The following is a 17,942-nucleotide window of genomic DNA, read 5'->3' as shown; positions in this document are numbered from 1 at the left end:
TGCATTACTCCTTGCCTGATTCTTCTAATGTCAACAATAATCCTCAGCACTTCAGTGATGCAGCATTTTGTATTTTCAGAGTTCTGCACGCTCTTTTTTTGTCAATACTTTCTGATTTTTTTTCCGATTTGCGGTATACAACAGAGCCTTCACTGGTAATGCTACTTCCTCTTTTATTTCTGTTTGTGTATGTTTCCCTGAATTGCTTAAAATGCATTTTGCTTCATTTAAATACAGCAGAAACACTCAGAAAACTTAATACATTTTAAACAAAATGTAGTGATTTTAAAAAATACAGGAAAAAAATCTACAACATTAGGCATTTATGGCAACACTGAACCTGTTTATAAGAAGTTAGAAAGTAAATAAAAAAACAAAAAACCCCCCCAAAATATTGTTTCATCATGCAAGACCAGAAAGCATCTCACTGACTATTTAACACACTAAAATCGTCCTCACTCTTTTATTTGTACATGGCTGCAGAGTTTGAAAGCAAACAATATAACAGCCAGTGAAGGTAAGTTCTGCTGAAGTGCTGCAAACAGAGCCTCCCCCAGCCCCTGCGCTGGTGTGCTCTGCTGCAGGCCAGGGACATTTTATACTTTCTTTCCTAACAGGACTTTTGCAGGCACCCGCATTCATATACCCTTAGCTTCCTGCACTTCTCTGTTAGCACTGCAGATCCAAAAGCAAGTTGAAGTAAAATCAGGAAGTATTGAGAGTCGCAAATCATCAATGAATTTTTACCTTCTGTGCTTCTTGGTAGCTTTCTTGAAAAGCAAACGTGTGTTGCCTAGGTTTGGGATGGACAAAAAAGCATAAAGGTATGCTTTAGGCAGTAGGAACCCAAGCTGAATTTGCAACTCAGACTGCCTATGGTGGCCATATGGTTGGGTTAAAAAAACAAAAACAAAAACAAAAACTTTATAATTCTGCATACTTGACATCTCTCTCTCTCTCTCAGATAGATCATTTTATATTTTGTTTTATTTATTACAAAAACTATTTATATTAATATTTATTACCATAACTTTTCAGAGCCAGACTGGACTTTGTAAGACTTAACAGGGAAATTCAGAAATGCAGGCAGAAAAGAATATAATATAAAAAAGCCCCTTCTCAGATGGTAAGAAAAAGGCAATTACACCACTGCAGCAACCAAGATCTAAAGCAAAACTATAGTTGTGTTATATTTACTGGATGGTCTGCATTTGCAACTTTGTCATCAAAAAATGTGTACTGGCAACCAGTGTCTATCTGAAGGCTGTAACATCTCTAGATTTTCACCTATAGCTATGGCTGAGGAACTCTGTCCTCAGTTAGAACAAGAGATCACGCCATTGCTCCCAAATAAATTAACTTGATTAAGAGAACCCTTAAACTATATCACTGTGGATATCTCCTTTTGCCATACTCTAACTGTCAGGATACCTTCTGAGAAGTTGCTGCAGTAATGCTGGATGTAACAGAGACAAAAGGTACTTATTTGCCTGAGGGCTTCTGATCTAGCAGGCACTGAACACCTGCCAAATAACCAGACCTCCATTCCCTGACCGCTCCGGCACAAAGCTCATCATCCTAACTAACGTAAACCCGCTATGAAACCAGGTACCAGGGTACCTGGTTATCAAGATGCTTTTTAATACAGGGCAGGTAGCACCTCATATTTAGTTCAAAACATATATGACATTTTGGGGAGTTTTCTTTGCATTTTGGGGTTTGTTTGATTCATTATGCAATTACACAGTAGAAATACATCAGACTGTGAGTTCCCTACTTTGAACAGGCTGTTGGAACATCTTCTGTGAATCTGTGACTGGACTGGGTCTGATGCGTGCCTGCGTGTATGAAACAACTCTTTTTCCTCATTGAAGACCTTTTCCCATACCTGTATAGCTTTCATTTTTTGCTAATGAGTATATGTATCTGCCTGGTGTTTTGCCTGGAGTCCTGTCTGCTTCTACCTACGCTAATAAATAATTTCATGTGGTAGAAGCGAGTCAGTAGATCAAAGCAACTGGTGCTGATGCTTTTATATCTATATTATACCTATTTTGGGGGGTTACTTCAGCTTAGGCTTGGGCCAAATGTCCATACTACATGTGGTTCAAATTGACATGAAAAACCAGTGGAAAGTGTGTCTTCCCGTGGAGGGTGAAAGCCCACTTGGTGCGTGCGTGGAGCCAGCTTCTGGTTTAGATTTCTCCCAAAGGGATCTAATTGCACTCTGCAAACAGGACCGAGGCATGGAAATGGGGACAAGCTGTTTCAGAACTGCACTGCATCGTATACCAAAACGCTAATGCAGGTGTAGCCTCTGGGTACTAATTCTCATCTACCAATACTATTACTTTAAAATTCCAAAAGCCATTTCAGGAACTCTGCACCAAAAGCAGAGGAAAAGCTGATATTTAAAGGGTTCATAAGCTGTGCGGAAGGTAACTTTATTTTCAAACAGTCAAGATTTCAAACAGGCAGATTTCTAAATGTGTCTTACTAAAAGCAGGTTGCATGTGAAGGAAGAGGAAGGCTAGTGGGGGATAGTCAGCATGAAATAATAGAGGCACTATGCTAATTATCCACCTAATTGCTACCACACACAGGGAAGTACATGCTTTCTCTCTTCAAGCAGAGCATTGTCAAAAGCCAAAACACAGCACTGTATAGAATAAGAGGAGCTACAAAATAGTTCCTAACACTAGCACCTGCAATCTTGCTAGCACTCTGAGATAGTGGGGTGCTGCGATGCTCCAAGTGATTGGCTTTTTAGATACCATTAAAGTAACAGATATGATTAAAAAGTACAGTTAAAAATAGGCAATGCCTTGAAGGAGATTACTGCTCTTAACATCCATAGCAATCCTCTACATCTGCAATCCACTGTAATGCAGCAGGGTTTTCATTTTTCCTTAACCAAAATAAGCTGCTTCTTTTTCAACAAAAGAAGCAGCTACAAGGGCAGCATGGTAGGTTACGGTATAAATGCCATAAAATGAAATTTTATTCTTTTCTCCCTCTGCATTCTGCCAAAGCAGTCTTGAATCAAAGGAGGTGAAGAATGTTTTTAATAAAAATTATTTAGTAGAAAAAAAATTTACTTCTTGTTCCAGACTGTAAACACAAAGTGGAATTTCAAGTTGTAAGAAGCCTTGCCTGCTTTCCAGGTACATAAACACATGAATAAGTAGAGTAGAAAACTAAAGGTAAAATGGCAGGAAAGGAGAAGGAATAGCAGGCTATTTTTTGTTTTACAATAAAACTGATTTTTTTTTAAATTGAGATATTAGCCAGTTGCATCCACCCATGCCTATAGCTGATGCTTGGTAGAACCACCACCACTGTTGCTACGAGTGAGTTAGTGAGATTTTTTTTTAAAGCACAGCTTCTTCAGTTGGACTTTGAGACACCTATTAGTAATTTGAAAAGCACTGGACATAGATGGTGCCATCTATGAGAGTCTGGAGAGCAACACAAATGAGGCTAGAAAGTTCATACTTTTTCAGACTCTCCTGTCTTGATTGTGGAGGACAAACATCTGTACGGTAAAATTTACTCATCTGTGTGGTATTAGACTGGGACCTCATAACAATAACATTGGCATGTTCAGTGCAAATCTGCTCCAGAAATCAGTACTGCAATATATGACTCAGTGATTTTATGCCATTCAGAACCTGTAGTGAGAAATTACCCTGATTATTTCTCAAAAAATGTTTATCTCCCTGTCTTCTTCCTTCATCAAAGTCGTTTTTACTAGGAAGTTAAAACAAACACACACTAAAGCAATGTGCTGGTGTTTTTTTTGTTTTTTGTTTTTTTCTTTTTTCTGTCACTTACCTATTTGGTAGGGAACTTGAAACCATGTGCTTCCCAGCATATGCTTCTGGAGGCTTTTCTTTGCTTATCTGCTCCTTTTCAGAAGGCCCACATGAAGTTAAGGACTCTTCTGGTTCATCTCGTTGATCAGTTTCTATCTGAATTAACGGCACTTCCCTGTGCTGACTTGCAGGGAGGGATCCGGGGTCCCCAATAAGCCCTTTTTTCTCATCCAAACTTACTCCCTCCCCTTTGGGTTTTGACTGAATCTGAGTGGCACTGTGGCGATGCTTGCTTTCCAGCACGTGTCCTTGGCTTGTGTAATCAAAGGAATCTTGCTGGACAACAATGAAATTTTTACCACTTTCAACAATATTTGCAGCCAGTCTGTTTGCATATTGTTCCACATGTGGTGGAGAATCACTGTGAAGCTGATCTGCCTCTGCAACCTCTGCCTCATCTGCTATAATTTTGTTTTTGCGCATTAGTGATTCAATAGAGTTTGCCCATGTCTCGTGAATCAGCATGTCTGTTATCTGGTCAGTCTTGCACCTTTGGTACAGGCATGAGTCAGACTTGCAAAGACCTGAAGAAGCCACGGTACTGACTGGCTGTACACTTAAGGAATCCTGGTGATGACGGGCAAATCCGTCTAATGAGTTTGCTTTAACTGGGGTATTTACTGTTAGTCTAGAGCCTGATGACCTGCTGTCAGGCATGGAGGATTGTCTAAAACAGAAGGGTGTTCGCAGAGAGGGTGACAGCAAACTGCCACACCAGTCCTTTGAATTCCGAGGGGAAGATGCATTATCTTTGTTTTCCTTTTCTATTTCTCTTAGCATATACCTATAGAATTCTTCTGTTATGCTTTCAGTGCTGGACTGTTTAGATGGGCAACTTGGTTTTACATTAAGATGACCGTTTTTCTTGGCTACCTGTTGCAAAGCAGAAGTTAAAATGTTGTTTGCATTCTTTCCTGCATAGTAATCCAGTAATAAATCAAAGCCTCTTCCTTCATTTTCCATCTGATTCACCATAAATCTTGAAAATTCATCTGTAATGCTTTCACAGCTAGACTGCTTAGAGACAGAACTCGTCTGGCTTACAGGCTGACCCAAAGCGTTCATCAGGCCTAGGGTACGAAGAGAGCCTTTGGAATCCGCATCTTCCTCTGGTATGCTCTCGCAGCTCGATGCCTTGCCTCGACTCCATCTTTCACAGTGCAGCCTGTTCCTGGGATGGTTTGGACCTTGCCAGAGGCTATCAACCACAGAAAGTTCAGTGAGGTTCATAATCTTGGCAGCCACTTCATTTGCGAAGATACTGACAGAATCTGGTGCATCCTCAAGGTTTATAGATTCATCCACTACTCGATTCATCAGTCTTTCTTTTAGCTCGGGATGCTCATCTGTTTTCCTTTTGATCTCACTAAGTCTAGGTGCCCTGTGTTTCCGAACAACTGAACCGTTAGGCTGGGTTTCCTTTTTCCTTTTCATGGTTCGGCATGATAAACTCTGGGTGACCAGATATTCATTGCCTCTTTTCCATGCACAGAACCAGGGTTGCTTTCCATTTGAATTTTCAAGACAAATGGCAGCTATTTCTGTTGCCATAGAGACCACAGTTTCTGCCAATTCTTCTGCAAAATCTGTTATACAATATCTGTCCCTTGAATGTTTTACCTGTAGTACAGGCTGAGAAGGGAGTAAGACGTGGTTTCCTAATAAAGACAAGCTAACTTGGACATCATTATTTAGCACAGCATCACACGTATGCTTGGCCTGGTTTTCTGCATTTACAGTGGCATCGGAAGACAGTCGTTCTTGGACACCATGCTTGCATTCAGTGTCTGTAAAGACATTCCCTCGGTCTGAAAATGATCTGTAGTCTTTCTTCTTTTGATTGTTACTCTGATTTGGTGACTTGTAACAGTCTCGTGTGGTTCTTTTCAAATATCTCTTCTTGGGAGATGTTTTTGCAAGTGCATTATGCCCAGTAGCTCTGCTTGTTGGTCCTGAATGCAGTGGGACATTTTCCCTGCTATTTACATCTCTCATATCACTTCTCCTAGTGCTTGTGACATTTCCAAGATCACTGCTAGCACTAGCACTGTAAGAGGTATGCAGTGGCTTACTAGCAGAGTGATCAAGAGGCCTGCAAGGTGTTTCTTGTGGCGTCGCTTGTGTTGGCCATCCTTCTGCTATTGTTACTTTCTCTGCTTTTATGCCCTCAGAAGAGAGAGGAGAACACTCATCAGCATGTCTTATATCATTCATCTTCTTGCAAGTGAAATATATCACGTTAAAAAGCAACTCATTTGCAGTCTCCATGAAGATGTCTTGTGTACTTGAGCTGTTTTCTGAATGCGGGTGTAGCTGTCTCTTCTTCCTAACCTCTTCAACAGAATGTCGTAGAATAATGTTGGATAAGTTTTGTGCAAGTTCATCCCTCATTACTTCATCAGTGTGTGGAATTCGTGGCTGTGCTGCTGTTTCAATGATTCTTCCATTTATGGACTCCATAAAGTGCCCTACATTTTTATATGTATTAGGCTTTGTCAAAATTATTGATGCCTCTTTGAGAAGGGTCTCTGCAATGCTATCATTCAACTTATCCATGCTGCTTCCTACAGCTATGCTACAATGAAGAGTAATAGCTGCAGAAGTCTGAGCAGCAGACAGGAGCCCACTTGAAGTTGCAGGGTACTTATCTTCTTTTGTTTCCCCCAGACCGCAGACTGCTACAGCGCTTGCTACTTGAGTCATGCCACACAGAGCAGATGGAAATGAATATTCTGTGCCAGCACAGTCATCAAGTAGCTGTGAAGACACTGTCTGTAGCACTTCATTATCAACTGCTCTGCTTTTAGAGTCTGTGGCTTCTTGATCTCTTCTGAATTTCTCTGCAGCTTGGGGACTTGAAATAGTTCCAATAACAGTAGCTGCACACGCCAGAGCCACTTCCAATGCACTCTGGTTGTGTCCGTTTGAATGTTCTTCCTCAAAGTAATCTGAAACTTCTGCAGAACTTTCTGATTCAGTCCAGTGGCAAAGATTTGGGAATGCAGATCCTGGCCATTCCGATACACTCTCACAGCTATCTGGACTTTGCACTATGACAATCTTTGGAAGTTCATTCCATGATCGAGAAGCAGTTGTGTCTTCTATCTTACAAGAGCTTCCTACGGAGATGCTAACAGCAGCCTCATCAGTAAAAGTGGGTTGAGACTGTGACAGTCTAATAAATGCATCTTGCAGAACAGATTCGGCTAAATTTGTGGCATACTGACCTGTTGTCACTTGCTCATTTTGCAAGGGAGGATCAGCTTTCCTAACACCTGCACAATTTTTCACATCTGTCTTACTGTCTTGTTTTGTGGCTGGGCCATACAGAGGCTCCAGCTCCTCTTTAGCTGTTTCAGTTAAAGACACATCTTCTAACACATGCACTGAGCAGGAATTTCCAGTCTTGCTAGCCAAATCATTACTACTGAGAGATGATGTAGCTTTTCCAGCTAATTCCTTCTGCCAGAGTATTTCCTGGGCTGACTTATCTTCAAGTTCTGTCTCCTCAGCCACAACATTCACAGCTTCAGAGACTCTGGTAGCTATGTTATCTTTATTAATGTAGTTCCCATCAAGAATAAATGGCAACTTGACTTTTCTGTAGTAGGGATTTTCAAAACCCTTTCCTTTACTTTTTTTGAGATCTGAAGAAAGTTCAGAACTGTTTAATTTCTCATGACCTATTAAAAGAAAAACAAGACATTAGTTTTTGCAAAGCATCTTGTAACTTTGAAAAGAAAATGGCTGCATAACTGCGTATCTCTGTAAACTACTGCACAGCCATGTATCCTTGTCTTTGAACAACAATTTAAAATATGAATGATTATGTATTTTCTAAATTACAATTAAATATATGCATGCATTAACATCAAGGGCAATTTATGTGAGCACTGCCATGGTTGTTTTGCAGTATGAACACTAGCAAAATTATGCTTTGTCTCATTGCTTTTACCAGCTTTATATTCATCAGCTTCGTTTTCATCTTCGAGGTGCTCAGATGCAGTGAGGAAATCTTCTTCTATTGAGGACACTGAACAGTTTGTGTCATCCTCCGGCTTTAAGACATTAGCTTCTATCTGCAGCTGTCTCTCCTGAACAAGCTCAAGTCCAATCAGAAACTTGTTTATTTCGAAGATGATGCAGCTTGTGCTAGTTTTCCTGTCCCCCCGTGCACACTGAACCAAGCAGACATCTGCCAGCCAAGGACACTAGAGGGGAAAAGAATCTCGGAGAGTTATTTAATTAAAAAAAAAAAAAAAAACTTATTTTAAGCCTCCCTCTCTATAAATACCTCAGGAATGTTCTACTGCGAGGATGCAATACAATTTGTCATTTAGCTGTTTGTAACACGGTGTGCAGTTACATATATGCTGAAATAAGACCATTTGGAATGATATCGTCCGATATACAAGCATTTTGGTAGGCAACCCTGTTGTATCACAAGGCTATCTTTATTTTGTTAAAGTTATCAGGTTGTTTGTTTTTAATGAACTTTTTTAAATGATGGAGCCTTATCTGCCTTTAGCTATGTCATGTTGAGCTATTTGACATACTGTTACGAAGGCCCTTACACCACCTGGTGTTACCTGGGTATTGAGGGAATAGTTTGTGAGCCTGAATTTCTCTTTGGGATAATTTCTGTGGCAACACTTGTTTGAAGGCAGCCTTGTAAATAGCGGCTGTTGTTCAGAACAGGTCACCTTCAGTTGTTCTTACAGACCATTTTAAAATACTGTATTTTAAAATTCCTGTATTTGTGCAAAGCCCCATCATCTCAGCCAAGTGTAACTCTCAGCCGAAACTGGGGCTCCGCTGTGGGCCGTGCAGAGCATTTGGCCACAGAAGCAGTGCAACAAAGCAGAAAGTGGGACAGAAACTGAAAGGAAGGAATCCTTGCCCCTGCTTTACTGATATTAAAGCCTTTGAATGTTTATACCACCACGGAGGTAAGTCAGTGTCTCCGCACGGAACTACATTTGGGGATCTGAAGCAAAGCCAAACCTCGGCAGCTTGCCATCTCGTGCTTTAACTTGGGACCTGCCGGATGGAGGCAGCTTTGAGTGGAAACCCCGCTGGATCGAGGTGCTAGATTTTAATCTATGCAGAAATAAGCCCCAAACAGGCTGTGCGTTTGCATGGTACCTAGCATAATGTAACCCCAGCCCAGATCTGTGCCTTCAGGTGGAAATGCAAGGCACATCTCACGTAATAGTGTGGGATGAGTATTACATGGGAATAACGTGTTTTATTAGCTCGCTCTTCCTTTCCAACGATAAATCATCTCTGAACAGAAAACCAGATGCATTAGTCTGTCAGAAGTACACTATAAAAGATGGATTTTTGGACTAGCTGCTAAGGAGAGGTTGCTGAATCAGACTCGAGTGTACACGGTGCTGTGCAAAATGTTACTAAATAACCAGATGCAGTCTTAAATGAAACTGCAGTTTCCTCAGTCCACAGTCGGCGGGGTTGTGCTTGTGAAAATGGCCCACAGGGGAAAAAAAATCAAAAAATCCAAACCTCTGCAAAACCGTTGACGCTCCTGACAAATGAAACTCTCCGGCAAGCCGAACAATATACAGATAAACACAGTGCAAGCCCATAAACCTCGCTCAGCCCCTACGCGGAAGCTCCATCTACTGTGCAGGAGGGAAATTTGGGTTAGTTCTCACTTGTATCACGCTTGCGCCCTCTTTGCGAGGACCGGCAGACCGAAGGGCCGCAGTCGATCGGCGATGTGGGCAGCTGTTCGTTTGCTCAGGCTCAAAGCAGCCCTGTGCGCCCCTCAGTGCCTTCCCGGGGCCTCTCCGGAACCTCACTGCTCCCACCACAGGTTTGTGCGTTATTTTAAACCTTTCTAAATTCAGCCGTTAGTCACGAGCTGCAAGGAAGCTCAACAACCAGGCAATTTCCCGCTTTAAAGAGGAGCACACTGGTATAACATAAAATTCAATGATCTTTGCCCCACAGCTGTTGTGGGACCTATTTCATGAAGATTTAGGTGCACCAGTTAATTTCAGTGGAAAAGTTTGCTGCTGTTTTCTGCAGCAGATGGTACTGGAGATACCTGTTCATGTTTTTTAAGTTTGCTGAGAATATCTCATTTTTTTACTCCGGAACAACTCTGCATTTTTAATTAAATTGTTGCTAATTCACTTCTGGATAAATAAGGTCAGAATCAGGCCCAAAATACTAAGGAATATTCATTCTATCTGCTTCATATAGACATGAACAGAAAGGCATAATGTATGATAAAAATAAAAAAAAAGCTTTTGGTTGTTAGTTAAGTTTCTGGAATTTGTGTATTAAAATGCTCTTAAGCAAATTATTTTATTTATTTCCTCTCTCTATGTGAGCAGCAGGAATTCCTGGCCTACAAATCACAGATATGGAACATTTCACATGAAGTAACAGTAGAGAAGAGGTTTGCATGAGAAATTTGCCTTAAACTCCTTTAAATGTTAAATTTGAATTAATTTATTAATTACATTTTAAGTTGCACAAAGCTAAATGTGGTATCAGCTCTGATACTATTATTAAATCTTAGTATTTTCCATTGGCACATTCAGGCTTAAGGTAGCCTGCAGGATCTTCAAGTTGCATCATCAGCTCTTTCGTGAGGTGCTCGCGTGGGCGAAGATGGATTGGAAAGGAAAGTGGGAAGTAGCAAGACTTTACTTCAAAGAGAGTCTGCAGAATGTGTGCCCTAATCCAGCCCTGTGTATATAAAAAGTATTACATCTTTCCTGCAGCCCCCATCTGTGCTGCCCTTCTGACTCCCGCTAGTCTTGGAATCCAGGCTGATGAATCATCTGTGCCATCAACGCCTGCCTTCCCTGGAGCAGCAAGCGCTAAAACGGCTTAAAGCAGTATCAGCTGCCACCCAGATGTCCACAGGAGAATCTCTCTCCTATCTTTGCTCCTCCCTCCACTTAATTTAGACCTTTCATAGACAGCTAGGCTAATTTTTTGTGTTTGCCAACACCTACCCAGTTCTTAAACTGGAATACGGTCTTTGCCTTCAGCTTCCCTTTCTTCAGTTTGCAAATTCCTTCCTCCTCAGCTGTGATGTGATCTTAAAGATAAGTGTATGGTTCCTACCTGGGGAACTTCATAATCAGCCTGAAGATTTCCTGATGTTAATCCGCTCAGCAGGACTATTTCATTTTCCTTTGGTGGCTGTACATTCATAGAGCTGATAAGTTTGGGGAGATTCGGAGAGACGCTGATCAATCTCTGCAGTATTAAAGATATTTTTTGCTCTCAGGTAACGATCTCCAAGTTGCACAGTTGTATTCATAAATATTACAGTAAAATAGTTACAGGCATTACTTCAAAAAGCTTACTTAAACTTACTACCTTGAGTCCATCAAAACCTGGCAGCATTAAAATACACGAGACGATGACCAGAGTGACAATATAGACTCCAGTAGGACAATCTGTCATCCCTTACGGTGTCATGTTCTAAACAGCTTGATTGTCTTCATGTGTCAAAATGCTTGGCCTTCCTACCATGAGCCCCTAAGAGCCTTGGAACACTAGGTATGCTACGTATGCGGTTTTCTACAGCAGAAAAGATGCAGTAAGTATAATAGAATGGGGCAAATCTTTTATTTTTTGTCTAGGCACATGATAAGCAAGAAACTGAAGAGAGAGTTAACCAGAAATTGCTGATCAAATTAATGCACTACTAAACCTGGAATAATAAAATGTAATGCACAGATGGAATATCCATTTCTCAGATGCTCCACTGGACGCTTTCCTGACCTTTCCTTTGCAATGGTACAACAACTCTCTATCTGTTAAGTATTTGCTAGAGTCAAAGATGATGACAATAATAATGTCAATGATGCTTTGTAACACAGGGTATTTGCTTTGCGATACTGCTAGGAGTCCCCAGTTATGTGCCAGGACATGTCTGTGCTCCACAGCATACAAGGTCAGACCAAAAGGACAGCACCTATTCCAAGAACGCTCCCCATGCTTTTCTGTCAAGGATCTAACGTGCTTTATGAACAGGGAACCACGGATGACCCCTTACAGGGGGACTAAATAGCACCTCCACTTTATACACGAACACAGCACATCAAATGGCAAAGCCATTAGGCGAATGCAGACCTCTCGCACCCAACGCTACGCCTAGCTACTGCGCAATTCAGTAATACTTCACTTTTTCCTTTTCATCTTCAAAATGATAAGCTTGCAGTACTGTAATTTTTCCTCAAAGTGAATTAAATTAGATATAATAAAACTTTCTGGCTTTGCAAATTTAATTCAATTTTGGGGAACAATTCACTTTTCAGGAGACTGATCTTCAGCTGAGACTAAGTATTTATATTTGACATAACTAAATTCAGTGCTTCAATTCAATTTGACATTTTAGTATAGCACAAAAAAACTTCTCATCCTTTTCTTTTTAAATTATAACCTTTCTGTTATCATACACATTTCTCTACTTATCTCTATTTTCTAGTGCCTAAATTGCTACATTTTATTGGATTTCTTAAGAAATCATGACATTTGTGCATCTTTTACTTCACTCCCTTCCCTTTTGTTTGGAATACAAAAGGAGGAGTCTAGAAAGACAATTCTTTAACACTTAAAAAACAATTTAACACATTCCAAGGTCCAATGGGTAATATGAAAGCCTAACAGAGAATAACAATACTTTTCACTAAAAAGCTATGTATTTCATATGAGCAATGCCTATGCTAAAATACTTCAATTCCTTTTACGAAATACTTTCAGTATATTAGTGTGTTGTATAAAACTGAACTTGCTCACAGCTGATATACACACACCACCAGTATGGTGTACAAAAATTGCGATGGGGCAACCATTCTCTTAGAGGGGAGGAACGTGGGAGCCGGCAGGGCTCTGCTGGGAGGGAAGAGCTCCCGGCTGCACACAGCCCACGAACACCGACCGCACCACTACTCCAGGGCTGACAGTTAAAAATCACACAGCTGTTTTCAAAGGTGACTTGTGCTTGTGAGAGAGAAATCTAATTTCCAGGTATTATAAAGAGGAACTGCAAAGAAGCTAGTTTAACTTGGCTTTACACAGATGTTTAGTGTTAACCTACAAGTAAGAAACCTTTGATGGTTCCTCAGTCCTTAGGACTTGCTATAGCTTCTGATCCTTAATAAAAAACAGTGTAGCAGTGTAAGCAATAAAACCTTTTCTTGTTAGAAAACAACCTTATGCTTCTGTGGATTCAGTAAAGTTGAACCTTTCAATCTGTTCTGCACAGTCAACCCTCTGATTCAACAGAAAAATCATTTGCAGCAAAAGGCTGTAATTATTTTTGATATTTGAATTTTCACAGATCCAGGATGTGGAAAATAGCATGTAAAAGCAGCTCCTATTAATTAATGACTTCCAGGAGGCAACTAGGTCCCAGTATTGGCTGTCTTCCCATGAACTAAAAGCGGTCCCAGCAAATTAACCTTGATGTTTGGCTGAGGAACTCCCTGACTACTGTCAGGAGATCCCACCTTTGTTCACGTACCATACAACACTGCTGGCAATATAGGGTATTGGTATATATGGCCAGCTGTAGGTGCCAAGCAAGGATGATGGAAGTGGAACCGATAAAGGAAGATGTAAGCTCAAAACCGACAATGGGCCATATGTTTAAAATGTGACTTCCTCCTCAGATTTGAGGATCTTTTGGTATGTATTTTAAATAGCGTGTATATGATGTAATTTGTTTTACTGTTTGTGTATTTTTTTAAAAGATCCCCTATTCTCTCTCTTCAAACTATCAGTTAAACAGGTGAAGCACATCTTTAGCTCGGTTTTCTCTAGTCTCTTCTCCTGACCACATAATCAAACCACCTGGAGTTTAACTCATTAAGACCAGTCAGCTGAGTAGGACCTAAATGGGTGGAAGAGGCTCAAGGGCTTTTTGGCAGTAGGAAAGAGAGACCTCACAGCTTTTTTTTTTTTTTCAAATATAGTTCTATGTTAAATTAGATAGTTGGACATATGATACATTGATGTTCACATCTCTGATGAAACCAAGCAAGAAGTCTACTTGCAAGATAAACACCGTGAATTTACAGGCTGCAATATTCTGGTAAGTGTGCCTGGGCTAGGAATAAAAAAAGCTATAAATCATGAATTGCTGTTTAGATAAATTCAAATTCCCAAGAGGTACTATTGTGCTTGTTATCGAGACCTAAACTGTTACCTGTTTCACTTGCTCGTCACTGCAATCATCTCTGTTTGCATCTAAATTCACAAAACAAACCTGCAATGAGAAAAGAAACAGTAGCTTACAAAGTCATACCAGAGCAGTAGCAACCCTGTTAAAGTCAATATAAATTTCTATTCTTACAGCTGAAGCTGTGAAACCTTTTCCTAACACTGGAGCTGCAGAAAGATTAGTATAGAGAGAATAACTGAGTAGATATTAAGTAAGGAAGAAAAAAAGGGACAGAAATAAAGAGTCATGACTCTATCTGTTCTGACAGTTAACTTGTCTTATGCATGGCCAAATATTGCCAATAAAATGTAATACAAAAGAGATGAGAAAAGATGGAGGAAATATTAAAAATGGACTTGATCATATATCGGGTAAATTCTTCACATCTTGCTATTCCAATGAATGCCTCTTCTCAGATGCTTGTTATATGCTTTGTAAGTGCGTGTGTTGATATATGTACATGCTTTTAGTTGCTTCTAGAATTTTCTCTGTATCACAGAAATATTGTGGTATTTTTTTTTAGCCTCTGAGTCAAAGGCCTGATTCAGCAAGGCTCTTGGGCTCACACCTGGGGAGAGATGTGCGTTCAGTGTTGAAGCTGAATAGGACTGAATAAGATAGGATGAACACACGTTTATGTATTTTCATGAAAATGAAGCTTAAATTTGCAATCTGAAATCAAAAGGTATTTTCCCCTGAGCAAGCATTGCCAGATTGCTCTTCTTTTTCAGTAAGATTAGTATTACAAACTTGGTGATAATCTCCCTTGCATGACTTGCCTGTTTTGCTCAGAGGTATAATCTAACAGACACTGCAGAGCACAAACTACCTTTTAAAAATTTATTGGAGAAAGAAGGAAAAGGGTAGTTACTAGAAAAGGGAAACTAAAATTAACTAAGCAATTCCACTTATGATTATTATTCTTATTTTACTAGGAGTTTGAGTTTATGGAAACTTTTTAAATGTTGGTTTATGACCCAACACGCAAACAGAGGTTTTCAGCAGCGCTAACCAGGTGATAGAGAACAGTTAACTGTCTAGTAAATTTACATGCAATTCATTGGAAAGTACCGCTTTTAGCTAGGACAAGATTTTTTGCTCCTTATCTAATCACTATCTACCCATTTAGCTGTACTGAGATTAGCTGAAGAATTTTCTTTCCCACGTAACTGAGAGGCTGCGTTCTCACTTTCAGAAACAAAGTCCCTCCTCCAGCTTTAGTTCTGAGTTAAAAGCGGGAACTCCAAAACTGGGCTGACTGTCTTGCTGCTGGGTGTTGCAGAAATCTCATGAGAAGTTGGTGGGAGTTTGCTGCTGTCTTGATTCAAACTCAAATCTGATGCATATTCAGGGCTGAGCTGAAGCCAAAGCTTGATTCCAAATTAACGGCAGATCCAGACTCTACCTTCTAAGAGATGAGTCCAATTTTTTTCCTCTTCACCTCACAGTGAATGCTTCTTTCATTAATTCCATACAAAATATTATTAGGAAAGTAAAATGCTCTGACTTACTTACTCCCTTCACCAATATAGTCGTGAGGCATCCCAGCTCACGCTGCATGCCTGCTTTCACCCCAAGACAACGCTGATTTCAGTTTATATATGCACATACCGTATGTACCGATTATGACCATCTGCAGTAACAGCCAGCACAGCAGATGGAAAGATCCAGCCAGGCCTCCCATGATGAACGAAAACCCAGCCCCCTCCCAGTCCAAATAGAAAGCTTTTTCTCCTTTCTAAAGGCTTTATGGTTTAATACATCTTTACATGATCACAAAAAAATATTTTCTGCCATTTTACAATTTACAGAAAAATACTTCTCTGACAACATCAGCCATCAGAATTTGCCACTGTCATCTGCATTTTATGCATGGTTAACTTTTAAGAGGTAGTTACAGAAATGTCAAAGCTATAAAGTATTAAAAATACCCTCTACCAATACAGTGCTATAGTTATGTAATGTCCTGAACATGTTGCAGTTAATTATACAGACAAAAATCTCTCTTACTTTCCACTGGGATTTTAAGTGTCATCATCCAGGCACTAGGTGATTATTACAAAGCATTAGAAAATTATGCTCTCGACTTATTTAACACCCCTCCACACTGAAATTCACAGATGTCCCCAGTGCTACGTGTTTATGAATAGGCAGGTACATGAGGTGTGCGCGCTTAGGAGATCACTTGGCGAGCGCGGCGGGAGCTGGCCGTGTGTCCCCAAGCATGCTCGCTTGCCCTGAAGGCACGGCTGGGACTGAGGGACCTTCCTGCCAAGCTCATCTGTCAGGATGGTTAGGTCTGCGGGGTATTTCTGTTTTTCTTCCCCTCTCTTCCACTGGGTTCAATGCGAGAGCTTTGCAGAAAAGCCTGCGTGGGTGCGCGTACGTGCTAGCCAAATGCTTTCTTTTCTGGTAAACCTTGTTCTGCCGTTTGCTGCCTACCTGTTGGTATACTGGCACGCATCCTGCTCACGTTATACACTGCCACTCTTAAAAGTGACATCAACTACATCCTAAAAGTAGCCATTTCCAGGCTAGCAGCTCTGTTTCATGGGGTGTAGATGGCATATAATCCTGTAACACCTCAGTGGAAGAAATAGTACTAAGTGCAGGAATGTCTGTTATTTAAAGTCATACCCTGTTTCCTTCATCTATTTTTTTTATTTTATCTTCAGAACCCAATGAATTTATTATATAATGCCTACAGCAGCACTGAATCTAATTTCCAAGTACACTTGAAGGTCCAGATTCCATTGGTATTGATTACACTGTCTTGTCAACACAGTCTCTTAGCATTTTCCCGTCTGTGGATTTTCCAGCCGTAACCTACAGGCAACTTCTGCACAAAAACAGTTTTGCACAGGGGAAGGGCACAGAAGAATTCATTTACTTTTTGCTTTTCTTCTGCCATTTACTTTGCGGATAGCCCTCCTTTGAGCAGGATACTGGACTAGCTGACTGCCTTAATCATAAATTAATTCTACAATTCCCTGCGAAGATGCTCTGCACTACTGGTCCATTCCAGGAAACCCACTGTACGGCTATCTGTTCTGGAGACACCTCCATTAGAGGTGCTCAAAGAGCAAAGACCAATCTGAAAAACCTCTATCTTCTGCTTGCTTAATACAAATTGTATTAAGTATGTCACTGCCTGGTATTGGTTGATGAACTTCTAATAATTACCACTGAGACCTCCATCAAAACAAAGCAAAACAACGCTATAGGGGAATTCGTTATCTAAAGGAGGGGAGTGCTACACAGATGATGAAGAAAAGGCCAAGGTCAGGTCAGTAACAGCAAGCTTCAAATTAATTCTGACTTTCTTCCCTGAGATCAGATGCAAGTTTGTATATTTTAGCTTAATTTAAATAGAACCTAACCTTGTCCTAATCCTAATTTTTAAGTGTCGATCCTTTCCTGCATACCTCCCCTTTACAGCAGCTCACATCATTGTCTTCTCCCTGCGACTATCTTTCACTTTCAGAATATGTTTACTCTCCTCTGTTGTGCTAAGCTACTACCTGGAAACCATGCAGGAATGCAGAGAGCGCTGTGGCCTTTTTGTTTGTTTATTTTGGAGGGAGAAAACAAAAACTTTAAATGGCATTGCACAGCACAACTCCCCCCCCCGCCCAGATTCGAAGCTTACGTGCTGAGATAGTCATGACAAGTCTCCTGTTAGAAGCTAACGTCTGCTTTGGGGCCAGTTCTGTTTCCAGTGCAGAAATACTATTTGCTCGAGTGACAGCAGTTTTTAGCCTGTATTGCGGGAGAACTCCAGGGACTGGCGAGAGGTTTATAGAGAAAATTCTCAAGAAAAACTGTTTTCAGGACCTGAACTCTACTCTTGACTC

The 17,942-nt window shown here is 40.5% G+C and overlaps 1 protein-coding gene across 1 annotated transcript in view; it reads right to left on the bottom strand.

Annotated features, from left to right (window-relative positions):
* The window catches only part of SPHKAP (SPHK1 interactor, AKAP domain containing), a 56,277-nt gene that overhangs the window by 7,851 nt on the left and 30,484 nt on the right, over positions 1–17,942 (bottom strand). The window contains exons 3-6 of the mRNA XM_062582980.1: positions 14,074–14,133; positions 10,980–11,114; positions 7,831–8,086; positions 3,839–7,558 (exon numbers count right to left, since the gene is read on the bottom strand). Coding sequence (XP_062438964.1) covers positions 3,839–7,558; positions 7,831–8,086; positions 10,980–11,114; positions 14,074–14,133 — 4,171 coding nt within the window. The remainder of the gene's footprint in view (positions 1–3,838; positions 7,559–7,830; positions 8,087–10,979; positions 11,115–14,073; positions 14,134–17,942) is intronic.

Source organism: Rhea pennata, chromosome 9 (genome assembly GCF_028389875.1).
Source record: "Rhea pennata isolate bPtePen1 chromosome 9, bPtePen1.pri, whole genome shotgun sequence".
Lineage (NCBI taxonomy): Eukaryota > Metazoa > Chordata > Aves > Rheiformes > Rheidae > Rhea > Rhea pennata.
This window is presented reverse-complemented; position numbering and strand designations above follow the sequence as displayed.